At 52.8% G+C, this 26,132-nt stretch overlaps 2 protein-coding genes across 11 annotated transcripts in view; one reads left to right on the forward strand and one right to left on the reverse strand.

The window, feature by feature from the left end:
* The window catches only part of PNKD (PNKD metallo-beta-lactamase domain containing), a 78,525-nt gene that overhangs the window by 1,589 nt on the left and 50,804 nt on the right, over positions 1–26,132 (forward strand). Inside the window, exon 3 of one of the 2 annotated variants that reach the window (XM_015111048.3) lies at positions 472–864. The exons of the other annotated variant lie outside the window; for it this stretch is intronic. Within the exon in view, the coding sequence (XP_014966534.1) occupies positions 472–664 (193 nt within the window). The 3' untranslated portion in view covers positions 665–864. Of the gene's footprint in view, positions 1–471; positions 865–26,132 lie in introns of those variants that run through there. 2 annotated transcript variants of the gene reach the window in all.
* On the reverse strand, positions 2,115–24,642 carry TMBIM1 (transmembrane BAX inhibitor motif containing 1). 9 transcript variants are annotated; one of them, XM_077956212.1, is made up of 14 exons: positions 20,647–20,714; positions 13,610–13,785; positions 11,901–11,998; positions 9,820–10,065; positions 7,996–8,096; positions 7,272–7,336; positions 7,021–7,074; positions 6,495–6,545; positions 5,911–5,950; positions 5,609–5,646; positions 5,342–5,429; positions 4,952–5,047; positions 3,953–4,006; positions 2,115–3,541 (listed from the first exon to the last, which is right to left on the reverse strand). In XM_077956212.1, exons 4-14 carry the CDS (start codon positions 10,019–10,021, stop codon positions 3,395–3,397), a joined length of 936 nt encoding a protein of 311 aa, XP_077812338.1. In that variant the 5' UTR covers positions 10,022–10,065; positions 11,901–11,998; positions 13,610–13,785; positions 20,647–20,714; the 3' UTR covers positions 2,115–3,394.

The raw sequence follows: 26,132 nt of genomic DNA on the forward strand, positions 1-26,132 counted from the left end.
CCATGCTCTTTCCCCCACACCAAAGTGCCTCCCAAGCAGTGGTTACTTAGCTTAACTGAGGGGAAAACTGGGAGGGGACCTTGACCAAGTCTCAGAGAGGGAAAGCTTCAGGGCTGCCTGGAAAATCCTGCACAGGTGCTATTGCAGGAATGCACAGCTCGTGCTGAGGATCAGGCTCTAGTGGGGAGGAGGAAAGAGGTAGGCAGAGACCCAGCCACACTGGGCCTTTTGTGCCATGCCTAGGAGTTGGACTTGGCCAGGAAGTGATGGAGCACTATTAAGGGGTGTTAAGCAGGGAAGTGACAGAATCTGATTTGCGTGGGTCCCTCCAGCAGCCAGCACAGAGGACAAATAGACTATAAGAGGTATTGCAGCATTCACGCAATTGATGAAGCTAGAATGACTCCCCCCAGCTCCTCTGGCTCAGGCTTGGCCCCTCCCCAAACCCCGTGCACATCTCCCCACCCGTAGGGCCATCGGCTTCCCTTGTGGTATCCTCCTCTTCATCCTCACCAAGCGGGAAGTGGACAAGGACCGTGTGAAGCAGATGAAGGCTCGGCAGAACATGCGGTTGTCCAACACGGGCGAGTATGAGAGCCAGAGGTTCAGGGCCTCCTCCCAGCGTGCCCCATCCCCTGATGTTGGATCTGGGGCGCAGACCTGAGGAGTGCTGCGACCCTCCTAGGCTATTGACTGTGAAGCCCTCAGGTTCCGCCCGGATTCCAGTTCTTGCCTCTGAGGTCCACCAGAGGGCGCATAAAGCCCAGGCTGCTGCCAAACCCTACCCCGCCCCACCCTACCCCGCCCCACACCAAGGAGCCACCCAAAAGCAAATAAAGTTATTGAGTGTTTAGTGGAAAGGAACCAGGTCTGGGTTTGTGAGTCCCTTGGGATGGGAGGGGCAGAGGGTGGGGCTGGTTACTCATGTGTGCTCCCTCTCCCAGAGCTCAGTGTTCCCAGCTGGATGGTGGGGCAAACCCAGAGACTTAAGTGCAACCAGCCTAGGCCCTGGGCCCTCAGGACCAAGCCCTCAGAGCTGCCGGCGGGGAGGGTGGGGTCCCACTCAGCCTTGAAACAATAAGGAGAATCAAAGAAGGTATTCAGGGTGTGGAGGCAAAAAAAAGCACGGCTCTTTACTGAGTCCAAAGGACTCTACTCTAGGCCTCAGTTTCCTCATTTGTTTTGTTGAGTTGTTTGTTTTGTTTTTTGAGACGGGGTCTCGCTCTGTTACCCAGTCTGGAGTGCAGTGGTGTGATCGTCAGCTCACTGCAACCTCCACCTCCTGGGCTCAAGTGATCCTCCTACCTCAGCCTCTTGAGTAGCTGGGACCACAGGTGAGTGCCACCATGCCCAGTTACTTTTTGTGTTTTTATTTTTATATTATTTATTTATTTATTTATTTATTGAGACAGAGTTTCACTCTTGTTGCCCAGGCTGGAGTACAATGGCATGATCTCAGCTCACTGCAACCTCCACCTTCTGGGTTCAGGCGATCCTCCTGCCTCAGCCTCCAGAGTAGCTGGGATTACAGGCACCCACCGCCACTCCCAGCTAATTTTTGTGGGTTTTTTTGTATTTTTAGTAGATTTGGGGTTTCAGCATGTTGGTCTGGCTCGTCTCAAACTCCTGACCTCAGGTGATCCGCCCGTCTCAGCCTGCCGAAGTGCTGGGGTTACAGGTGTGAGCCAACTTGAGGCCCAGTTTCCTCATTTGTAGGAGTTGGGACTGGTGATTTCTAAGACAAGAGTTGACATGGACTGAACCTGCAGTCCATCCCCTCCTCCATCTGCAAAACTGTAGGTATACATACAGCTCTTTGGGGAAGACAGTTAGCTCTCATGAGCTTTTGGAAAGGGTCCATGGTATAGCAAAGGTCAAGCACTACAGCCAAGGGGTCTCTTCCAGATCCAGTGATCCAGTGTGATAGGGCTGAGCTCTCCCTTTCCCCACCCAACTCCTGAGCCTTCACTAGTCTATTGCATCCATCCCTGGGAATTGCTGCGATAGAGTGTATTTAATTACCTTGGAAAAGGTGGGAGAAACCAAGCCAGAATGCAGAAGGAAGAAGTGGATGCTTCGGGCAGAGCCAGACATATTCCTGGAGCCATACAGGGTTTTAACTTCTAGACATAAACTTTATTACATTTATAATTGTGTCCCTTTGTGTGATATATTTAGGATTAATTACTTAATAGAGAAATCCTAACTATATCCTTAGGCTGATTTGATTTCTGCCCCCACCCGATAGACTGACCCTTGTCCCCCTTCCCCATTCCAGCTCAAGGCACTTAATATTACAAAGAAGGCAGTGGCTGGCTGGAGAGATGGGCCTCAAGTCAGAAATCCCCCAGTGCAACTTAAGACAAACAGAGAGAAGTCACCTTCCTCTTAGGACCGTCCCTGGGTTAGCAGGAGGAAAGAATACAGAAGTCTTCAGTACCACAGTGGGCTTCAGTATCTCCCTAACCAGGTGAAGGACCCCCAGGCATTTTCCCTACCCGCACCGAGTCTCTCTTCACCCTGGCTACTTCCTGGCCACACGTATGACTCTGCTCCTTACTTTCTGCTCTGAGCTGCCTGAATACAGGAAGCAAGAGTTCACTTTGACCAGAGATCTCAGAAGCCCACAAGGAGGCCCCAGCAGCTTTGAAGAATGGGGAGCAGATGGCCATCTGTGGCCTGCTCTGTCTTATACCGTCACAAGCCAGGAGCAAGCCCAGGGGAGATGCTGTTCCGTGTTGGCCTGTATAGGTTACTTTGCTCATTCTATTATCTGTCCCCCATCCCCAACCCAGATAAACAATATATATATGTCACTGAAACAAGAAGGGATTGAAGCAAGGAGACCCATAGACACAGATCTCGTCTACCTTCCTGAGCTAAAAGATGCCAAACCAAAGGAATACAGGATAATGGCCTATGTGTCCAGGACGCCGGGGATAAATCTCTCTGGCTTTGCTGGGGGAAGAAGCAGCTCCAACTGCGTAGCCAAGAAGCCTGTGACAGAGGTGGGAGGGGAACCTCGTGACCTTGAAGTCACTTCTACCTTTCATATTCCCTTCTAGCTATCGAATAGGCTCTTTTCATCTTCCTCCCAACCCCAGCTGTTAGGAAGAATGTGGTGTCATATAGTCAGTGGTGGGGAGAAGACACATCTTCAGCCTAGTCCCTGCCAAGCCCACCAAGAGCAACGGTTAGTCCCTAGCTCCTCCGTCCCCACCAGGTACCCACACATCCATAGCCAGAGAGGCCACCTGTCTCCAGGACAGAAAGGAAACTGGGCATGTTACTCAAGGGGAAGGAAAGGGGCCTGAAGCCCAGACCACAGTCACAAGGCCCAGCCCTCTAGCTTGGAAGGGAGAGCCCAGGGTCAGGTGAAACAGGGGCTTGCTCCTTAATTGCGATCCCCCATCAGCTGCAGCACAAAGGTGAAGATGTAGATGATGTCTGTGTAAATCTGCAGGGCGCCAGTGATGTAGTCCTCCGGGCTGATGGTGTGCTTCCGGTTCCCTAGGACCAGCTGTGTGTCGTAAGCCAGGAACTGCAAGGATAGGGGAGCCAGAAGTGAGAACTCAGGCATCAGTGTCCAGAGCTCATTTTTGGTCAGCAGATTTGTCCTGGGGGCCTATGCGCCACACAGTGCTTAGGGCCACGTTAATGCACAGCATAACATATGGGCTCTATGCTGTAGCCGCTCATAGTCTAGCGAAGGAGGCAGACACACCGTTCTCAATGATATGGCTGACTAGTGTTCTAATAGCGGGCAGCGTCAACAAAAGATGGCGAGAGTGCCCACAAAAATCAATGGAACCTCTGGACAGTAGTGGGAGGAATGGCCAGCTATGGCCCCATTCCCTGCCTCCCAGGCAGTCTAAATTCATGCCCCCTTCCCTAGGTTCCTCCCCTCATCCCTTCAGCTCCCCTTCCTAGAGTGGGGCTGGGACTTACTCACCAGGGTGAAACAAATGGCCCCCAGAGCAGCATAGAGCATGTGAAGCCAGTAAACCTGGGGAAGAAGGGGACAGGGAATGGCATTAAAAACCTCAGCAAAGCACAGGCCCACAGGCCTCAGCTTCCCCCAGGATAGTGGCGTGACAGTGGGTAGAACTAGGGAAACTAGCTCTCCATGAAAGGCTACTGCCTTTCCAGATCCTGGAGGAAATTAAGACTGGTGCTATATCCAGCAGAGAAAGCAGAGGCCATCCTGCCATGGCTGTATAAAACCAATCTCCAAAGCCAGTCAAGGTACACAAGTGTCTACTATACTTCTAGAAAAAAGGCAGTTGAATTACAGTTCTAAAGGGGGCAGATCCAGCACCGCCCCCCCAGTCATGGACAGAATTCAATAGACCAGTTCCTACAGCCCAGCCTGGGAGGGGTAGACTAAGGAAGAAGGGAGGCTCCCCAACCCCTCTGGTAAGTATCAGAATCTGGGAGCACCCACAGGACAGCCCACATGACATGCCCACAGGTGGCCATCCACAGAAGGGCAAAGCTGGCCCATGGGCAGGCAGCCCTCGTGTCCCCATCCTTCCCCTTCGGCACTGTTCTCCCCCTGCTGAACGGAATAAAGGAAATAATTGGATCCAAAGACCCCCAAGGTCCCTTCCACCCAGGCCCACCATCTCAGTCCTCTGGGTTCCTCTCCCAGTCTGCCTCCTAGAACCTGATTCTCAGCTGCCAGGCAGAATGAATCCACCCCTTCCCCTAGGAGTGCAGTGATGCAGCCCAGAGCTTCAGGTGCTCTGGCTCCAAGGCCGCCCATCTCCACATAGAGTCTACCCTCACCCACAAGGATGCTGCCTCCACGTTGGTGCCTTTGCTAGCCAGTCTAGAGGTTTTGGAGGTCAGAGCCCGCCCCGGGGGCTTTTGGGGCCTGCGAGACCATACTATATAGAAAGTCTGCTCCGAACACTGGATTCACTGACCCCAGCTCTCCTGGGACACTCACGTATTTGAAGTACAGCACAATGCTAGTGACAATCCCAGTCACCATAAGCACAATTCCCAGGACACAGAAGAGGCCTGTGCACGAGGTGAAGTCCACCTGCCAGGAAGGGAGAAGGAGGCACCTGTCAGACCGCTGTGACAACCAGTCCAGCCAGACTGGTCCTGCCAGGGAGTCCCAGTGCTGCCTCCTAGGGGACATGGGAGTGCCCACAACATTCTAAGGACAGAAACAGGACACAGTTTTGTAGGTGCAGGTGAGGAGAAGGGGATCAGGTCTCTAGGGAACATCCCTGGTGTACAGGGGTCCGGGCCTGCCCAGGCCTGCTCAAGGGCCAGGCCTGATAAGAAAGGGGAGTCGGGGGGGCCAGGGAAGGGCCCTCCATGCCCTCACCTTGGTCTGAAAGCAGAAGATCGTGACTGAAATGGATACCACCGCAGTGATGATCATTGCAATGATGACGGCTTTGGTTTGGTACATACTGGGGAGAAGTAGGAGTTAGAGACAACAGGCATTAAGCCACATATGAATGACTTCAAAATCACCACCTCCAGAGGGCACCTGCCCAGAATCCACCCATGCATCTGGCTGCCGGCCCAGGAACACCCCACTCCCCACAATACACACTTCCCAGGAGTGGTGCTTTACCCCTGAATGTACCTGGAAATGGTACCTGTCATGAAGCCCATGGCAAAAGTCTGAGGGAAGGAGAGAAACAAGAATGAAATGCTTAAAAAGGAAGGCAGGCAGGGTGCTGGGGGAGTGGCCATGGTGGCCTCTGCCAGAGCTGGGGAACGCCACCAAGTTGGAAAGAGGCAGCCACAGAGGAGATCAGAACAGGCGGCCCAGATAAGGTGGGGGACACAGCCAGGACATCATTCTGCAGTGTGTCCCCATCCCTTCCCTGGGACCAGCCTCCCTCACAGCATCTCCACACCCTCCCGCCACCCTTCTAGACTTACAAAAAGGGTCAGCAAGATGATGTTCCATGGGAAACGGCGTCTGAAGGGAAACAGAAGCCCTGATTAAATGACTCGGGGCCCCTCAGGTGTCAGAGGTTCCTGCAGCAGAAGGAAGTGCTTGGCTCCCGTGCCTGGAGGATTAAGCCGTGACTCCAAGGAGGGAGGCTGGCATGGCCTTTGGCACCTGTTCAGGTGTTCTACACAGGGACAATATAGGCCAGTGGGACAGACCTGTGCTGTGGTGCCAGAAACGCCTGGACTGGTTTGCAGCTCAGGCTCTTACTGACTGCCTGTGTGACGCGGAGAAAGTTACTCAGCCTCTTTGAGCCTCAGGTTCTTCCTATTTGTTAACTGGTTAAAATGCTACCTGTCTTGCAGGGTTGCTATTAGAGTGACAGCTAGTTAGCTCCTGCACACACATGGTCCTTTGTATACACCTGAACAGTAGCTGCCATCATCCTCCTCCTCATTTCTTGTAAGTTTCCATTCAGCTGCTATAAAGGAATCCTTTTTCTTTCCAAAATACTCGGTCCCCATCCCAACCCCTGTCACCCCTCTCACTGTCTTAAGTCTCTGGGACTCACCTGGGTCCCTGGCAGCAGGCAAGGATCAGGTAGGTGACAACGAAGACAGCACTGGGGAGAAAGAGATGGGGAAGCAGTTCAGGCCCAAACCTGCCCCATCTGGCAGCACACACCAGGCCAGTGAGTCGGGGCCCAAACAGCTGTTTGGAAGTCTGAGGGAAAGCAACACAACAGGAAGCAAGAACAAGATTACCCCCAGCCAGGGTCACTGAGATGCTCTGAAGCACCAGGCTCTGGCCAGGAAGGAGGTCTGGGGAGGCTGCAGTTGACGGGCTGAGAGGACATGGGGGCTGCAGCACAGCGTGCATGCCACCACCAGCAGGTCCCACTCTTGCTCTCTTGACTTCTGGTGGTCTGTTACTCATCTGGGCATGCACACCCACACCCTCTGGCATAGGAAACTGGCACCAACTTGGGGGCCCTCCCAAAAAGTATTTTGATCCTGCCCTGAGCAAAGCTGGTCACCTAGAAACAGAAGCCTGCAACCCCTGCCTCCCTGCCCGACCACAGAGGAGCACACACTCACTAGGACACGTAGTAGACAGCCACATTTCTCCTCACAAAGGCGCTGACAGGTTCCCTGTGGGGCAGGGGAGGACAGGAGGAGTCACCCTGAGGCTTGTCTGCCCCACCCAGGCCTGCCAGGCAGCCCTGGCTCCACCTTCTCTAATTGCCCATGGTCACCCTGAGAGCAGGGCCCACGGCCACCCACACTCCCAGCAGGTGACCCTGAACCCCCAGGGTGGCAGGAGTGGGTGGCAAGGCCTAGAGACTTACACAAAGGTGAAGATAGCGATGATGGCCACGGTGATGAGCAGCTGCACGGAGATGATGGAGTAAACCTGGATACAGACGGCCGGGCATGGGTCACCATCTGGCACCCCGGCCTCCCCCAGGAAGCTGCCAGCCCCCAATCCTTTCCTCCCACTCAAGAACCCTTCCTAGCTGCAGCCTGGCCCAGAGGCGACCCCAGTGAGATGCCTGGCTCAGAGGCTATGTGTCCTCAGCCCCGCTCCCATGCTCCCTGCCATCTCCCCTCCTGTCCAACACCAGCCTCGGTGACTACTGACTTGCCCTGCCTGGCCACCATGCTCTACCAGTACAGCCTCTGCACACCCAGCAGCTCAGTCTGCATGTTCTGTGCAGCTATGAGATAGAAAGGGTGGGTTACAAGCGAGTAGGATCATTTCTGGCTCCAAGCTGCCTATAGTCTAAGAAAGATGTCTGGGGAAGGTGGGCACTGTGGCAGAGCCCACCTAGGAGATTCTCCCAGACTGAATGTGTCCTCCCAAAACATGGTCAAGAAGAGAGGTGCAAAAACAGGGGGAACCTTGGGGTTAGAGAAGCCAGGTGCCCCTCTGAGAAGCAGACAAGGCTAGAGAAGACAGGCAGCCAGCGTATTTCATGGAATTGGTGCCATGGAGCTACTGTGGCCTACCCACTCCCCATTCCCACAGCCTGAAGGGCCCCAGGTACACCCACCTCCCAGTGCGTATCTTACCTTTCGGATAAAAGTGTGTCGCACTTTCCGGTCATCCCACTCTCCAGGCCCGAAGCTATCACTCACCGCTCTCTCCTCCCCATCATAGCCATGGCCTGGGCCTAGGGACAGATGACACTTGACCAGCTAGGGACCTGAGATATGTGGCCTCAATCCCAAAGCCTCCCTGACACTCTCAAAGTCTCAGGTATCTCCAGCCAAAAGACAAGTGTTATAACAGGAACTCTTCTCCCAAGCTGGGGTCCTCTAGACACCCTCAGAGTGACCCAGAGCTGGCCTGTCACAAGGGGGTTTAGGTGGGAAATGTTCCTCGCATGTATCTGTCGAGGGTTTCTGTGTGCCCAGCCCACACCACTAGGGGTTCACTGCGGGGTCATAATGTAGTGAGGAAGCCAGGCAGGAGCATGTGCGAGCATCCACTGGGGCAGCCAGCCAGGGCAGAACAGGGGACATGGACAGAGGGTCGGAGAAAAAGAAGGCGGCAGAGTGCAGTTTGTGCAGCAGCAGGGATGGAGCTGAAGACGGGGATCTGCATCAGCCTCACAGAGGCAGGTGTGCAGAGGGTATGCGTGACTGTGCAAGACCCATGCGCAGATCCGCACGAGCGCACATGTCCAGGTGAGAGCTGGCTGACAGCCCTCTGGGGTTCAAAGACGCTGCAGGGCTGCAAACATTCCCTGGATGCCTGAATGCCTCTTTTTTGAGACAGAGTTTCGGTCTTGTTGCCCAAACTGGAGTACAATGGCATGATCTCGGCTCATTGCAACCTCTGCCTCCCGGGTTCAAGTGATTCTTATGTCTCAGCCTCCCGAGTAGCTGGGATTACAGGCATGTGCCACCACACCCGGCTAATTTTTTGTGTTTTTGGTAGAGACAGGGTTTCACCATGTTGGCCAGGCTGGTCTTGAACTCGTGATCCGCCCACCTCAGCCTCCCAAAGTGTTGAGATTACAGGCGTGAGCTACTGCACCCAGCCTCTTTTTTTTTTTTTTTTTTTTTTTTTTTTAGACAGAGTCTCGCTCTGTTGCTCAGACTGAAGTGCAGTGGTGCGATCCTGGCTCACCGCAACCTCTACCTCCTGGGTTCAAGCGATTCTGCTGCCTCAGCCTCCCAAGTAGCTGGGATTACAGGTGCACGCCACCACACTCAGCTAAAGTAGCTAGGATTACAGGTGCACACCACCACACTCAGCTAAGTTTTTGTATTTTTAGTAGAGATGGGGTTTTGTCATGCTGGCCTGGCTGGTCTCAAACTCCTGACCTCAGAAGATCCGCTCACCTCAGCCTCCCAAAGTGCTGGGATTACAGGTGTGAGCCACCACGCCCAGCCCCACCTCATTTCTGACTGAACACAGCATGTCCCTGCCATGATATTTACCAAACTTGGCTCCAAATGTCTTTTGCAAAAGTCAGATTTCACTTTAAAGGATGAGGAAAGTGGTTCAGGTTCCCAAAGGAGTTCCTAAGGAAGGCATCAGGTTTGGGAGGTGGCAGCAGTTTGTTGGGAAACAGAGCCGGTGCCCTGAGGTAACCCCTCAGGAGTCATTACTTGACCCAGCCCCATTCTCCTGTGCTGTATACTTGTTCTGGGACATGCCTCGTGGGTCTCCTTGAACAAAGGGGCCAGCAGGTGGCTGGGGGCCAGTTGCTGAGAGAAAAAGTGGAGGGTCACAAAGACAAGAAACAGAGGGAGAGATCTCAACAGAGAAGATGAGAAAAGGGATATAAAGGGAACCAAAAGAGAAAGGGGACAGGAGGTGGTGGCCTCATCTGCTCCAAGTGCTGTCCCTCCCACCCACCCTCCATCTGCCCTTCCAGGACTCACCATAGTTCATGGGCATCGGGTGGATGGGGGGCATGGGCTGTGGGTAGCCAGCAGGGTGACCGTAGCCAGGCTGCGGGTAGCCAGGGTAGGCAGGATACCCTCCTGGCAGGACGGATGGCTGCCCATAGCCCCCAGGGGGCGGAGGGCCTGGGTATAGGGGGTTGCGGTCCTCATATGGTGGTGGGGCGCTGGGGTTGGACATGGCCGCAGGCTCACAGGCTGAAGGGGAACCCCAGCTGCTGGGACCTGAAATGGAAGAGGAGAAAAGCAATCATGAATACCCAGGCCCAGCTCACTCAGCCTCGTGGCTCCACTTCCAGCCTTATCCAGGTTGCCTCTGTGGAGAGGAACACCTCCTATTTTCTCCTTAGAGGGCAGTGTGTCATTTGCTGTCCACAGGCCGCCTCCCCACCAGCTGGGCTCCTGTCCCTCCTGCCTCTGCGCCTGCTTTTTGTCTACGGGCCTCTCACTGTGCGGCTCCCCAGCCATAGGAAAGCAGGAGGAAGGATTCACTGAGGAGACAGGGAACCAGGGAGCCTGGGAACTCCCTGTTCTCATTTAAGAAAACCTTCCAGTGTTGGTGGCTTGATGGCAGAGCCAGCGAAGAAGCCAGATGGCCCAGGCACAGCCTCCTGGCAATTCACAGGTCCAGCTGGGACCCTCTGAAAGGGTCAGCTCTGCCCCTGCCACAGCTGCCACGGGCATGCCAGGCCTGGAAGCCAGAGCTGGGTTGGAGCCCAGGCTCGAAGTGGAGAGCCAGGGGGAGAAGTGGAGGAAAACAAGCTAGCCCCAGCGCCAGAGCTGCCAGGCCCCAAGGGGGAAGGGATCCAGGGACCCGGGGGCCAGTGGCAGGCTGAGTCAGGAAGCCTGAGAAGCAGGGGTGGGTAGTACAGGGGCTGGGGGCGGGGAGGCTGTGCCAAAGGGACAGCCTGAGACAGGACTTTCTGGTTCCTTCAAATAACAGCAGTGGCGTGTCAGAAAGGCATGTGGCAGCCTGCGACCACGGCTGCTCTCTGGCCTTGCTAGGGAGGAGAGAGTGAGTGCAGGGCCCCTCGGCCCCCCCCGGAGGGGGAGACAGATGTTCTGAATCCCAGGCTCTCTGTGAGTTCCACCTGTTTTCCAGGTGCAGTGCTAGCAGGGAGGAGAAAGAGCTGAGGAGTCAGGCCACAAGGTCAAGGGAATGCCTTCCCTGCAGCAGGAAGAGTCCCACAGCCAGGGGAGAGCCAAGGAACCAAGGGGAGGGAACCCCAAAATGGAGTTGGAAGGGACCTCGAGGCCATAAGCTCCAAATGCTCACTTCAGATGACAGAATGCAGGCCCTTAACAGGGAAGTGATTCCCCAGGACCCCAGAACTCGCAGGTCAGTGGCATAACCAGGACGGAGGCCTTCCAAATCCTGGGTCCAGGTCCTTTATGTCATGGGGTGCTCTTATGCCTCCTCTGCCAGTTACTGTCCTCTGGGCCTGGTGGTCCCCTCTGAGGTAGCGGAGATGCAGGCTTAGGAAGAGCTAAGGAGGCCCCTGCATCCCCAGTAAGGACAAGCCCTGGCAGTCTGGGCTTGACAGGGCCACCACCTCTTCTAGAGCATCTACAGGGGGCTTTAGGATCCCCAAGGAGGACACCCCCAGATGCAGGTCAGCAGACACCAGAGGCTCTCAGAGGCTCTGCTGGAAGCAACAGAGACCAGCATCTCTTTTTAGGGCACGCTGCACAGTTCAGGGATCAGATAAAGGACTGTCTTAACTCTTCTCTCTTAAGACCACTGGGATAATTCAGAGACAGGAAAGTGGCAGGGAGGGTTGAGGAGGGGGAATTGAACAAAGTCCAGGTCTCTAAGTGGGTTATTTTGAGGAAAGCTGTTCTCCATCTCCCCAGAGGGGCTGGGATAGAACCAGGGCAAGAATGTCAGGTCAGAAATACAAAGCTGGCCTGGTGCAGTGGCTCACGCCTGTAATCCCAGCACTTTGGAAGGCTAAAGTGGGCAGATCATGAGGTCAGGAGTTCGAGACCAGCCTGGCCAACATAGTGAAACCCTTGCTCTACTAAAAATGCAAAAATTAGCCAGGCATGGTGGCGTGTACCTGTAGTCCCAGTTACTCAGGAGGCTGAGGCAGGAGAATCACTTGAACCCGGGAGGCAGAGATTGTGATGAGCTGAGATCACGCCACTGTACCCCAGCCTGGGCAACAGAGCAAGACTCCATCTCAAAAAAAAAAAAAAAAAAAAAGCACTGGCCGGAAAGGCTCCATGGGCAGAAACCCCAACCATGATGTCACCATGACGTGTCCCAGCACCTCCTCAGGGTGCACCGCTGTGAAATGAGGTGGGGGCCACACGACCTCTAAGCCCACTGCCCCCTCTAACAACAGACTATGATCCTGGGAACTTGGCTCTGCAGGGCCTGACCTTTGCTTGGCCAGAGAGCTGCCCCTGCTCCCTCCTCTGAGCCAAGCAGGGCAAACAGGTAACTTTCCAGACCAAGTGGCTGTGGCAGCCACCAGGTGAAAGGTGACTCAGAGAGAAGGGTCAGCCTCCCATGGGCCGCCAGGACTCCAAGGTTCTGGTGCAGCTCAGAGGGTGCTGACTCAGAGCCTCACTCTTGCCTCCCTTGCCCCTCCCTTTCAGGCTTTTGGTTTCAAAAGCATGTGCTAGTAGGCCTGCCTGCACACAGCAGTTTCCAGGCCAGTCCTCCGGGCACCTCAGCCACCAGTCCATCCACACCAGAAACTGCCATGACCACTTCAATTCACTATGCCTCAGTTTCTTCACCTGGAAAATGGGTCTCACACTAGTAATAGTACCCTCCACGGGGCTGCTATAAAAATTAAGTGAGAAAATACACATAGCAGGCCTGGCACAGTGGCTCACGCCTGTAATCTCAACACTTTGAGAGGCCGAGGCAGGTGGATCACCTGAGATCAGGAGTTCGATACCAGCCTGGCCAAATGGTGAAACCCCATCTCTACTAAAAATATAAAAATTAGCTGGGCATGGCAGCAGGCGCCTAGAATCCCAGTTACTTGGGAGGCTGAGGCAGAAGAATCACTTCAACCGGGGAGGCGGAGGTTGCAGTGAGCCAAGATCGCGCCACTGCACTCCAGCCTGGGTGACAGAGCGAGACTCCATCTCGAAGAAAAGAAAAAACAAAATACACATAGAGTGCTTAGAATGAAACCCGACCCCTGATCAACGAGGATAAAGGTTGGTTATTTTCATTAAATCCTTACAACAGTCCAGCAAGTTAATACTGTTATTATTATTCCCATTTACAAGTGAAGAGATCGAGGCACAGAAGAATTAAATCACTTGGCCAGGATAACCAAGCTAAAGTGTGATGAAGTCGAAATGAGCCCCAAGACTGACTCCCAAGCGCCTGTTCTTAATCTCTCCCCCGAAAACACCCTGTCTAGCCAACCTTCTCATCCCTTCTGCCATAGCTTCCATCTAAAACCCTTTCATAACAACAGGAGGCTGACGCAAGTGGAAGCCAAACTACTCAGGCCCTCCACATCACCATGGGGCTAACACCCTGGCCAATGGCCCCGGGTGAAGAGGGTGGCCCAGGCATGGAGATACATAAAGGTTAGAGCTGAAAAGAAACTCACCCAAGGCCAGCCAACCCCTCACTTTACTAACTAGACAGCCATAGCACAGGGACCTGTCCTTGGTTACCAAGCTGGTCCTGGGGACAGGACGATATCCTAGCTGTCTGCATAGAGACCTGGGTACAGGAGAGGAAACCCCAGCATTAACGCTAGCTAGGGGAATTGCTAAACTCAGCCACACTCACCTCTGAGCAGTGCCAAGAACACTGTCAGACTGGCAAGAGCCTCCGGGGCCCATGGCTGCCAGGTCTGGCAGCCTTAGAGCCTGCTCTTGGGCTCCTGCCCAGCCTCCATAAGGGCCCTGGGCACTTCCACATCATCGAGGCCTCCGCTAGGAATGAGGTGTGGGGCTGGCATCTGCCTAGGTAGCAGCAAAGGGGGAAAGGGTCAGTGTTTACTTTCGTAGCTATGTCTAAGGGTAGAGACTGGAGAATGGAGGGGAAGGGAAGGAGGGAGAAGGGGAGAGAGATCACGAGATTGACCGAGAGTGAGGATGATACCCAAAGACTAGAAATCAGATCTTCCGGGTTCTGCCAGCAGCTGCTAGAGGGGCTCACAGTCTGCAGGGGCTAAAAAGGAATTTTAAGGTTCACACTGGAAGCCTGAATTTTCCCAAAATACAGTAGGCATTCACCTTCTGCTTGTTTTTGTTTTTTGTTTTTTCGGTAGAAACAGGATTTCACCATGTTGGCCAGGCTGGCAAACTCCCGGCCTCAAGTTAGCCACCCACCGAAACCTCCCAAAGTGCTGGGATTACAGGCGTGAGCCACCGCGTCTGGCCCACCTTCTGCTTGAAGGAACTCCAGCAATGTGGAGCAAGCCCCTTGGCTGCAGACAGCTCGAATCATCAGAACATTCTTCCTCGCCTCACAATGCCTGGTATCAAGGCATTCAGACTGTGCCCTATCCTTGCCCGTTATAGATCTAAGTTTGCTCCTCTCTCAGGGCCACAGTACCCCATTAGGAAGAAACCAGAGCCCCTGCTTTCTACCACAGCAGCGGCACAAGTGGGTGAGCTCAGACAGCAGGACTTGCTGGGTGTCACGGTTTTCAGATGCAGAGGTGGAAGCACATCCTCCCTGGAGCCCTCTCAGTGTGGTAATCCTGCTGTTGGCCTACTGAGGCCCCGGCTGGGGCTCTCCTGGGGGTATCTGAAGGGTTAAGGCTCCGGAATCTGCAGAGGAGGCCTGAGCTACTGGGGTTACAGCAAGAGGAAAGTGTGTGTACTGGACGGAGGGATGGAAAGGAGCAGCTGACTGGTCCAGGCAGCCTGCTCTCCTCCCTGCCAGGGACGGATGCCCAGAGTGGAAAGAATAGCTCAGAATGCGCATCTCAGGAAACCCCACCCAGCAGGCGCAGGAGCACAGCCCGGATCTGACGGTTTGTTCCCCTCCCTTTTCCTTTATCTGCCCCCACAAGAAAACACTTGATCCTCCTACCCCAGGGCACAGCTGACCTCATAGCCACGAGAGCAGACGAGTAAAAAGATATACCGAGGAGCGCATTTGGGCAACTCACCAGGCCTGATTCTGCACCAAGGGGGCCCAGAATCAACTAAATATCCTTCCATCAGCCTGAACTTTGGGATTAAGAGGATGAAGCCGCAGGGATCTAAACACTAAAATATCAGAGCTGGCTTAGACTTTGGATCTCAGCTGGTCATTTGACAGACAAGGAAACCCCAGAGCCAAGAAAGTTCCTGCTCCACCCCAGAACAGCCCTCTTGGTCATGGGTTTGGAACGTCCCTTCCCAGCCCTGCCCACTCTCTCAGTGACAGACACCACCACACACCCTCTCCCAAGGAGGAGCTAGAACAAGCTACCATTCTCTCAGTTCTCTAGTGACCTCTCAGCTCAGAAACAGTTAAGACCAGGCCGGGCGCAGTGGCTCACGTCTGTAATCCCAGCACTTTGGGAGGCCGAGGCAGGTGGATCATGAGGTCAGGAGATCAAGACCATCATGGCTAACATGGTCAAACCCCATCTCTACTAAAAAATACAAAAAATTAGCTTGGCGTGGTAGCGCACACCTGAAGTCCCAGCTACTAGGGAGGCTGAGGCAGGGGGATCGCTTGAACCAGAGAGGCAGAGGTTGCAGTGAGCCAAGAACACGCCATTGCACTCCAGCCTGGGTAACAAGAGTGAAACTCCGTCTCAAAAAAAAAAAAAAAAAAAGACTGCCAGCCCTCGACTTCTGGCCCCCAACTCGAGGCCACCCCTCCCAGCCCCCTCTCTAGCCAGGGTGGCCTCTATCTGAACCCATGGAGACCGAGGGGTGGCTCTAAGCTACCAGGAGGGAGAGGCTGTCCTGGGGATCACTAGAGGACCCAGGCACCGCAGCTCCACCACCCTTGTCTGGAGTAGAATCCTGTGATCAGAGTGGTAATCTCAGGTTACCCCACCCAAGTCAGGATGGCCTGGGAGTACAGATAAGGGAAGAGGAAGCCATTAGCAAACTGATGCTGAAATACTTGTGAGCGCAGTCCTTGTTCACCTCCTTCTTTGTTTCATCATCTCCTGTCTTTTCATTGAACCTCAATATTAGGAGGGGAAAGAGACAGAAAAATGAGACTGATAACTAACCCCAATAAAGAACTAGGGAAGGTGGCCGGGCGCGGTGGCTCAAGCCTGTAATCCCAGCACTTTGGGAGGCCGAGACGGACGGATCACGAGGTCAGGAGATCAAGACCATCCTGGCTAACACGGTGAAACCCCATCTCTACTAAAAAATACAAAAAACTAGCCGGGCGAGGTGGCAGGCGCCTGTAGTCCCAGCTACTCGGGAGGCTGAGGCAGGAGAATGGCGTAAACTTGGGCGGCGGAGCTTGCAGTGAGCTGAGATCCGGCCACTGCACTCCAGCTTGGGCAACAGAGCGAGACTCCGTCTCAAAAAAAAAAAAAAAAAAAAGAACTAGGGAAGGCATGGTGGCTCACGCCTGTAATCCCAGCACTTTGGGAGGCCAAGGTGGGTGGATCACGAGGTCAGGAGATCAACACCATCCTGGCTAACACGGTGAAACCCCGTCTCTACTAAAAATACAAAAACTTAGCTGGGTGTGGTGGCAGGCACCTGTAGTCCCAGCTACTCGGGAGGCTGAGGCAGGAGAATGGAGTGAACTCGGGAGGCGGAGCTTGCAGTGAGTCAAGATGGCGCCACTGCACTCCAGCCTGGGCGACACAGCAAGACTCCATCTCAAAAAATAAATAAATAAAATAGCTAGGGAAGGAAGGCAACCACTTAGAGTAGCTGAACTACTTCCAGTACTTACTACACAACTAAGGAAGTCCAGGTTGAATATCCCTCATTTCCAAAATCCAAAATACTCCACAATCTGAAACTTTTTGACCACCAAGATGACACTCAAAGGAATGCTCACTGGAGCATTTCTCATTTCAGATTTTCAGATTAGGGATGCTCAACCAGTAAGTATAATATACATAGCCCCAAATCTGAAAAAATCCAAAATCCATTTGCTGCTGCCACTGTAGATGTCTGCCCCCATGGGTATCGTGCCTATATGCTGGAGTAGGAGAGTAAAGTGTTTTCTTGGGGGTGGAAGGGAGTTGGGGTGGGTAAAGGAAAAGGGAGGGAAGGAAATTGTCAAAATGGTCCCCATTTTGGATAAGGGATACTCAACCTATAATAACTAAGGCACATCTGATCCTTGCAACAGTGCTGTGAGGTATTCTTACCCCCATCCCACTCTATAGATGAGAAAACTGAAATTCAGAGAAGAAAAGATCTAGGGTCCCACAGCAGGCAAACAGCAGAGATGAGTTTAAGCCCAGATCTCATGCCTGATTTAAAATTCAGCCTCTTTGCTTTTATATCAGGCAGGAGTAGAAGCCCCTGAGGCACCTGTAGCAGGCACCTGCATGAATAGGCAGCACCCAGGGTGGGGACCAGGCAGCAAAGATCAAAACGATAGAAAGGAGCTGAGCAAGCTATTGCTGCTACCATTATTTCTTTCCCCTGCAGAAAGTTGATCTGAAGCCTGGGACCTGGGCTAGGAGGCAGGGACCCGAGTTCTTGTCCTGGCTTTGGGACTGACTCCACTGTGAGAGCCGCATCTCTAGACCGACTTTTAACATCAGTAAGACAATTCCCCTCAACTGAAAGAATGGCCGGGCATGGTGGCTCATGCCTGTAATCCCAGCACTTTGGGAGACCAAGCCAGGTGGATCACTTGAGGTCAGGTGTTCGAGACCAGCCTGGCCAACATGGTGAAACGTTGTCTCTGCTAAAAATACAAAAATTAGCCGGGCATGGTGGCACGTGCCTGTAATCCCAGCTTCTGGGGAGGCTGAGGCAGGAGAATCGCTTGAACCTGGGACATGGGAGACGTAGGTTGCAGTGAGCCAACGCCATGCCACTGCACTCCAGCCTGTACGACAGAAAAAAAAAAAAAAACCTGAAAGATCAAAGTCCACTCTGCCAGTTTCTGATTCCGAATGAATAGCCTAACAGAAGGCTTCAGGGCAGAATGGCATGGCTCCCCAAGAACCTACACTGGGGGGTCACTACGGATGTGCAACCGTTTGAGAGGACACCTTCAGAAGCAGAAGGACATGGCATGTTCTCAGGATGGGGCTGTCCATACCCTCCCAAACTGTACCCATAATGCTGTCTGGACCCTACGGCCAGCTCTTCCTGGGTGATCAGTTACCCCCAGGCTAAACATTATAACACTATAGAAAAGAAAGAGTAGGAGGCAGGAAGTCCACTGACCTGGGTTCATGAACTAGCCACAGGAATCCAGGCAAATGACATCCCCTGGCCTCCTTTTATCCCTAAATCAGCCCATGTGGGGGAAAGGAGTAGGGACTTGTTTATGGGAGCCACAGAGAAACACAATCACCTAGACAGGCACTTCCCCGACTGTTCTAAAGAACACGCCCCAGGAGACGTTAATGGATGAGTACTGGAAGCAGATGACGCTTGAGAAACAATCCACGCCCCCTTCTTGGAAATTCACAATGGCATATTCAGCCCCTGAGAAGGCCTGCCATAAGCAACCCTGTTCAGCTTTGTTTAACCCAGTGTTCCTTCAAACTTCCTTAAGCCTGAACCACTTTTATCGAGGCAAACCTATTAACATTCTGTGGGATGCTGATCCAGGCCACCTTTGTATTATAGACACCCAACCCTGAGAATCATTCATAACCTAACTCCTCCTCTCTTAAAACCTTTGTGCGTCCACCTAGCTGCCCCTCAGAGCAGTCACATGAAGTACTATACATGCCCTCTCACTTTCAGGGGGTCAGCCCAGTGCCAGGATCCCTGGTGAGGGTCCTCCCCTTCCCCCATTCCACACAGCTGCTATCCCACCATGGGATTTACTGCCAAGGGCTGGGGGACATATCCAGCTAGCACAGAACCAGGAAACGGGCACCCCTAACCTCACCTCTGTGCAATGGAGCAAAGCACAAATCATTACAGACAAAAGTGGGGGCCCGTTATTATCTCCCTCCCCACCAATGGAGGTACCTGCCACTGTGGCCTGTGGACTTCTGGGTATCATTTCTACTTCAAAACAAGACACAGGTTTTGGCCTAGAATCCCAGAATCTTAGGGTTGGAAGATTCTGTCAAGGTCATCCCTTCCAGTGTCCCCAACAGAATAGGTCCAGAAGGCCCATGTCATGGTCAGCCATGTCGTTAGCAGAACTTCTTCCCAGAGAAGTGTATAAGCTTCCACTCTCTGGTCCTCCCAGTTCAGCCCTCTGAAAACACGCAAGTATGTGTGTTTCCCTTCTCTGTGGCTTCTGCTGTTTCTGAAGGGCCCAGGGTGAGGCCTGCGGTCGGAGGTGCTCTGAGGTAGACAGCGTCTGGCTGAGGCACCCATTCCCAGGGGAGGAGGCTGAGCCCAGGTGGCTATTACCCCAGCTGATGACATGAGGCTCTCCCAACACTTACAGGATAACCCATCATTACCTCTCTGATGTGCTCATTTTTACAAGTGAGGCCTTGAGGTCATAGGACAGGAAGACAGGGCCCCTGACACTGTGGTCCTGCCTCTTCCATTTAAGCTATAAACTGGTTCTCTGGATCCTCATGACTGGAGACAAAGAGAGGAGGCAGGTGAGGAGGAAGTATGGCTCCCCCTTTGTGCCAACAAAGCAGCCCCAGGAGGCACCTGGCTCCCCTGCCACCGCTGGCCAGCCCAAAGGCGCCAGCTTGGAAACCAAAGCTCACCGATGAGATGAATATTTCAGAGCCCAGAGAACTGGACACCTGAGGGCCCTTCCATGACATCTGGCTCTGACCTGCGTTCCCAGGCCTACTTATCCCATGTCCAGGGTGCTCAGGTAGAACCCCAAACTCCTGGGTACCACGCAGAGGCCACAGAGGAGTGAGAGGAGATGGAGACCCCACAGGACAAGAATTGGTGCTGACCCCACAAGGTCAGGGCCTGGCCTCCCAGCAGCCTCCCTCTGCTTCCTCCCACTGGTCCCTGGCTCCTGCCCCAGCCTCTCCACTTGCTTTCCCTTTTCTCGTTTCCCTGTTTTGTTCTCACTCTGACCCAAAGAAGTCACGAGGGGGATGTTACTCCCCTGTAGCTCTGTGAACCCAGCCAGGAAACAGTAGCTGGACGTAGGACTGGCAGAGGGCAAAGTCATGGTGACAGAGGTGGCCACTTCTCCATGTCAAACACTTGAGCTGCTCATTGGCTTCTGCCCCAGCTGCAAGCTAGGACCCCCCTTCCCCACCCCTTAAATATTCACCTGTCTACATCAAGACTGGCCCCAGCACGTGCGGGGGCAACCTGGGGTCCGTGCCAGGCCCTGGCTGTCTCCCCTCCCTCTTCCCTCTTCTCACCAGCTGAGGGCCATGAAAGCCCTCATCCCACACAGCTGGCCACTCGGGCTGCCATGGTGGACAGGCCCTGCGACAGAGAGGCCACTCGTGCCCGAAAGAGGGGACACGAGGACACCCCCAGACCCTGGCTCCGCTCACCAGTGCCCACAACACGCCGCTGGGCTCCCAAGGCTAACCAGGTTCCACAGACCGGGCCGCCCACCCGCGCGCCCAGGAAGAGCGAAACGCCAAGGGCCAGGCGGGGAGATCCCCATTCTGGAACAGGCTCCTTGGGCCCAGGAGCGGGCAAGCCGGAAGCGGGCTCCGAAAAGTTTAGGCGCCCCGGCGCGTGGCCGCCCCAGCCCTGGCCCAGTCCCCACCGCCCACAGTCCCCAACGGCGCCGGCCCAGGCCCCCTGGCTTGCCTGCGCCGTTCCCGACGGTGCGTTCCTGGCCTCCGAGTGTTGCAAGTCCTCCCGGGCGGGGCAGGACTGGGCTCCGCTGGGGCTCCGCGCCCCGCCCCGTCGCGCGGGCCTCGTGGGGCGGGGCCTCGGGGCGCCGCCAGGGGGCGCAGGGGTCTGTCCCGGGCGCGCGCATCTCTCAGAGCCCCGACGACGCCTCACTAATAACACGGGGGTATTTTCGGATTTAAAGGCAATACATGATATTGATGGGAAGCTAGAAAAGAAACAGAAATGCAGGGAAGAAAGTAACTTCTCTCCACCCCTCCTAGTTCCTAGGGGGAAGCGTTCGCTTTGGGGCCTTCTTTGGCTATTACATTTCTGTATGTATTTTGTTTATCTACTGTGGGGTATGTTGTATGATGTTGCGTTTACTGCCCTTCTTTTTACTTAATATTTTATCATGAATATTTTTCTTCTCACTAAATAGTCTTCAAAAGCACAATCTTAATGCCGTAAAGTATTCCATTGCATGACTATGCAGATTAAATTAATTTCCTACCGGAGGCCATTTGTTTCCCATTTTTACATTAGAAATAAATCAGTAATTAAAATCCTTGATAATTCTGTGCTTTTTGAGATAAGTGCACTTTTCGAGTTTAAAACTGCAAACATGCAAACCTAAAGATGGAACTTAGAATCTCTGTTTAGAATTACTCAACCAGGAAATCAGGTGTTTTCCTGGAGTCAGAATTCAGAAGTCCTGCATTGAGATGTCGATTACTACTGTTAGGTAGGTCTTAACCCTCAACCCAGTGAAGAATGCAGTAGCAAAGGAGGAAAGAGTTTCGGGGAAGTTCTGAAATATTACTGGAGCCTGGACATGGTGACTTACGCCTGTGATCCTAGCACTTTTGGGAGGCCAAGGCCAGAGGATGGCTTGAGCCCAGAAGTTGGAGACCTAGCCTTTGCAACATAGAGAGACCTTGTCTCAATTGAAAAAGAAAGAAACATTACCGAGGCTTGCCTGAGTTTCCGTGGTTCCAAAGTCCATGTTCTTTCCGTGACACCAGGGCTACCAGTAGTTGACCAACTCTGTTTAAAGTGCTTATCTTGTGTTAATAGCTACAGGTCAGCACCACACAACACCACCACTGAATGTCTTTTTTTTCTCAGGCTGGAGTGCAGTAGTGCCATCTCGGCTCACTGCATCCTCCTCCTTCTGGTTTCAAGTGATTCTCCAGCCTCAGCCTCCTGCGTAGCTGGGATTACAAGTGTGTGCCACTACACCCAGCTAATTTTGTTTGTTTTTGTAGCTGGGATTACAAGTGTGTGCCACTACACCCAGCTAATTTTGTTTTTGTTTGGTTTGTTTTGTAGAGACAGGTTTTCACCATGTTGCCTAGGCTGGTCTCAAACCCCTGAGCTCAAAGCAATCCGGCCACTTCGGCCACCCAAAGTACTGGAATTATAGACAAGAGCCACCGCGTCCAGCCCCAAAACAGAGATTTAAAAAAAAAAAAAAAAAAAAAAAATTTTAACTGCCCCCCATATACACACTATGTGTGTTTATTTATGTAAATATAGTTTAAGTAGGAGTTACTTAGGGGGACTAGTGGCCATTATGGTGGGCTAGCTCCCCCAGACACCCCAACCCTTCAATGTAATTCCAGTTCCTACGGGCCAAGAACCTCATTTTAGAAAGTCCCCACCCAAGGTGTGATCTCACCAGAGCAAGTATAGTTCTGCTCAGTTTCTGTTTCCCCCTTGTTCAAGGAGTAACACTGCAGGTGAAATGCATGGCCCGTGGAATCTGGCCAGATCCCCGACATTTTTTCATGCTCTCTACACTTGGGCTGTCTTAGTCCATCTGGGCTGCTACAACAAGAATACCTTAGAGTGGGTAATTTAGAAACAGCAGAAATGTATTGCTCACAGTTCTGGAGGGTGGGAAATCCAACATCAAGGCACCAGCAGGTTAGGTGTCTGATGAAGGCTCCCTCTGCTTCACAGATGATGTCGTTTAACTGAGTCTTCATATGGCCAAGGAAGAAACAGACACCCTCCAACCAGCGTGTTTTTTGTTTGTTTGTTTGTTTGTTTGTTTTTGTTGTTTTTTGCTTTTTGGGGTTGTTTTGTTTTTGTTTTTGTTTTTGTTTTTGAGACAGAATCTCACTCTGTGGTCCAGGCTGGAGTGCAATGGCACAATTATGGCTCACCGCAGCCTTGACCTCCCAGGTACAAGCAATCCTTCCAACTCAGCCTCCCGAGTAGCTGGGGACTACAGGCATGTACCACCACATCCAGCTAATGTTTGTATTTTTTGTAGAGACAGGGTCTCACTATGTTGCCCAGGCTGGTCTTGAACTCCTGGGCTAAAGCAATTTGCCCTCCTCCACCTCCCAAAGTGCTGGGATCACAGGTGTGAGCCACTGCACCTGGCCACCAACTTCTAAGAGCATGAATTCCATTCCAGAGGGTTCCGCCTTCATGACCTAATCACCTCCTAAAGGCCCCACCTTCTAATACTATCACATTGAGGATTAAGTTTCAACAAATGAATGGAGCAGGGACAACAACATTCAGACCATAGCAGGCCCCTTCTCCACAAAACACCCTCCACTTTCTAGAACCACCAGGATGGGGAATATCCAAGGAGATTCCATTTCCAGCCAGCAATCACCAGCGACTCACATCTGCCTGACTGGGGGAGTGGAACATGGGGCACACGAGGCAAGCCCACACAAGCCTTGCTGCGTGCTTTTTCTCCAGAGCCCTTTTTCTGACTATAGGGTCAAAAGTAACACCTGAAGCAGCTGGCCCAGAGCAGCAGTGCTTCGCTGACAATAGGCATTCAATAAATGATGTTTTTTCTCTTGGGCCCTATCTGCAAAATTATTAAGTAAGCTCTTTTTGTCTGCCAACTAGACAGGAATTTCCGGTTCTAGAAGTGAGAAGGCTGAAAGGACACAGCCCCTGCTCTCAAGAAACTCACAATCTAAGGGAGCCAGTAAAATGACAGATTATTACAATGTCGACAGTTTGACAAGTGCCGGCAGATAAAGAAATATTCACTTGGTTTCTCCAGATCCCAGAGAAAGCTGCTAACCCAGTGTGGGGAATGGGGTGGGGGTTCTGGAAAGGACTTCAGAGGAGGTGACAACTGAGTAGAGTGTTAGGAGGTGTTAGGAACCAGCCTAGTCGGAGGAGGGGAGAAGGTTCTCCAGGCAGAGGGAAAGGGGCTTAGGGCCAATTGCCCCAGCAAGCTAGGATGTGGGGTGGAGGGTGCAATGCGGTAGAAGGGGTAGGAAAAAGGGCTGGCCAAGGAGGCAGGGGCCGGGAATTGAGATTTTACCCTGAAAGCAATGGGGAGCCAGAAAATAACCACCTAGAGGGAGTTTGGGAGGGTTGGGGAGGCTCTGGTGGTGCCCCTGGGGTAGGGTTCCAGCTTTAGTAAATAAAGATGCAAGGCAACCAGTTAAAGTTGAACTTCAGATAAACAAACTTTTTTTTTTTTTTTTTTTCGAGACAAGGTCTGGCTCTGCACTCCCAGGCTGGAATACAGTAGTGCGATCTTGGCTTGCAGCAACCTCTACCTCCCAGGCTCAAGCCATCCTCCCACCTCAACCTCTCAAGTAGCTGGGACTACAGATGTGAGCACCACCACGCCCGGCTAATTTTTGTATTTTCTGTAGAGACAGGGTTTTGCCATGTTACCCAGGCTGGTCTCAAACTCATGAGCTCAAGCAATCCACCCACCTCGGCCTCCCAAATTGCTGGGACTACAAGCATGAGCCGCCGCACCCAGCCAAACAATTTTTTTTCATGTAAGCATATCCCACTGCGCCATATAATATTTGGAAATACTTATACTAGAAAGAGTACTCATTGCTTACCTGAAATTCATATTTAACTGGTCGTTTGTGTTTTTCTGGCAACACTACCTGGGAGGAAAGTGGAGTCAAGTCCACGGCTGCCGGAAGAGGGGTGGGGGAGTGAAAGGGATTAGGCTGATGTTTATTTTAGGACTGGAGTAGCTAAAGCTTAGTGATTGGTGGGAGGGGGTGGTGGCAGCCTGAAAGGGGTGGGCCCAGGTGGAACCTGAAGGGCATGGGTAGGGAAAACTTAATTGGAGTGGTGGATCCAGAGAACTTTCTCTGTTGCCACCCTCCAGCCCAGCTCCAGGGCTCTACTAATTGGTCCTCCAAACCCTTCTCATAGCTGTCTGGTTACCTAGCATTTAATGTGTTACTCTACCCATGCATTGATCACTAACTTTCTGAAAGAAGTTGCCCTTTTTCTGTTTTTCTTTTTCTTTCTTTCTTTTTTTTGGGGGGGATGGAGTCTCACTCACTCTGTCATCCCGGCTGGAGTGCAGTGGCATGATCTCGGCTCCCTGCAAGCTCCGTGTCTTGGGTTCAAGTGATTCTCCTGCTCTGCTCGGCCTCCTGAATAGCTGGGATTACAGGCGCCCACCACAACCCCCAGCTAATTTTTGTATTTTTAATAGAAACAGGGTTTTGCCATGTTGGCCAGGCTGGTCTTGAAGTCTTGGCCTCAGGAGATTACAGGCGTGAGCCACTGTGCCAGGCCCAAAGTTGCTTTTTTTCAGAGGACGTATTGACTGAATTGAGGCATTGAACCCAGCCCAAGGTGAAAGTGCCTGTTTCTCCCCACTGGAGGGCAAGGACAATGTCTCATTCACCCCTAGGCCTGGGCGCGGCCCTGACCCAGCATGTGTTGAATTGAATGCTAATGTTCTAAGGTGGGGTGGAGGGAGCCTCTCAGGCTTGAATGATAGAGACTATTGGGGAGGTGGGGGTGGGGTATGGGGGCTCCTCCCCCTTAAAATTGGCCGTATTACTCGTAAACATTATTTAGCACTTTCCTAAGGAAACAGGGAGTGGAAAGAATGGTGGATTTGGATGTCTCAGAAGTGAGGTTTTGTTCCAGCTTTGGCACTAAAGGACTGTGAGGCGGGAGGCCCATCTCTCTACTTAGAACTCACACTGCAGCTGGTCGCAGTGGCTCACGCCTATAATCCCAGCACTGTGGAAGGCCAAGGCGGGTGGATCACCTGAGGTCAGGAGTTTGACACCAGCCTGGCTAACATACAGTGAAACCCTGTCTCTACTAAAAATACAAAAAATTAGCCGAGTATGGTGGTGCGTGCCTGTAGTCCCAGCTACACCAGAGGCTGAGGCAGGAGAATCGCTTGAACCTGGGAGACAGAGGTTGCAGTGAGCCGAGATCACACCACTGCTCTCCAGCCTAGGCAACAGAAAAAAAAAAAAATCTGTCTCAAAAAAAAAAAGAAAGAAAAGAAAAGAAATCATACTGCAGTTCTGTACCTCCTGTGACTTCCGGCGCCTTCCTCAGCTGAGGTCATCTAGGTGAAAGGCAGTGAGAAAGGCACATGGCGAATGTTGATGGTGACTGAAACTGCTATAACTGGAAGTGGGTGATACCATGAGGAAGCTGGGCCACCGAACCAGCCTGGCATCCACCAT

This window comes from Macaca mulatta, chromosome 12, assembly GCF_049350105.2.
Source record: "Macaca mulatta isolate MMU2019108-1 chromosome 12, T2T-MMU8v2.0, whole genome shotgun sequence".
Classification (NCBI taxonomy): domain Eukaryota; kingdom Metazoa; phylum Chordata; class Mammalia; order Primates; family Cercopithecidae; genus Macaca; species Macaca mulatta.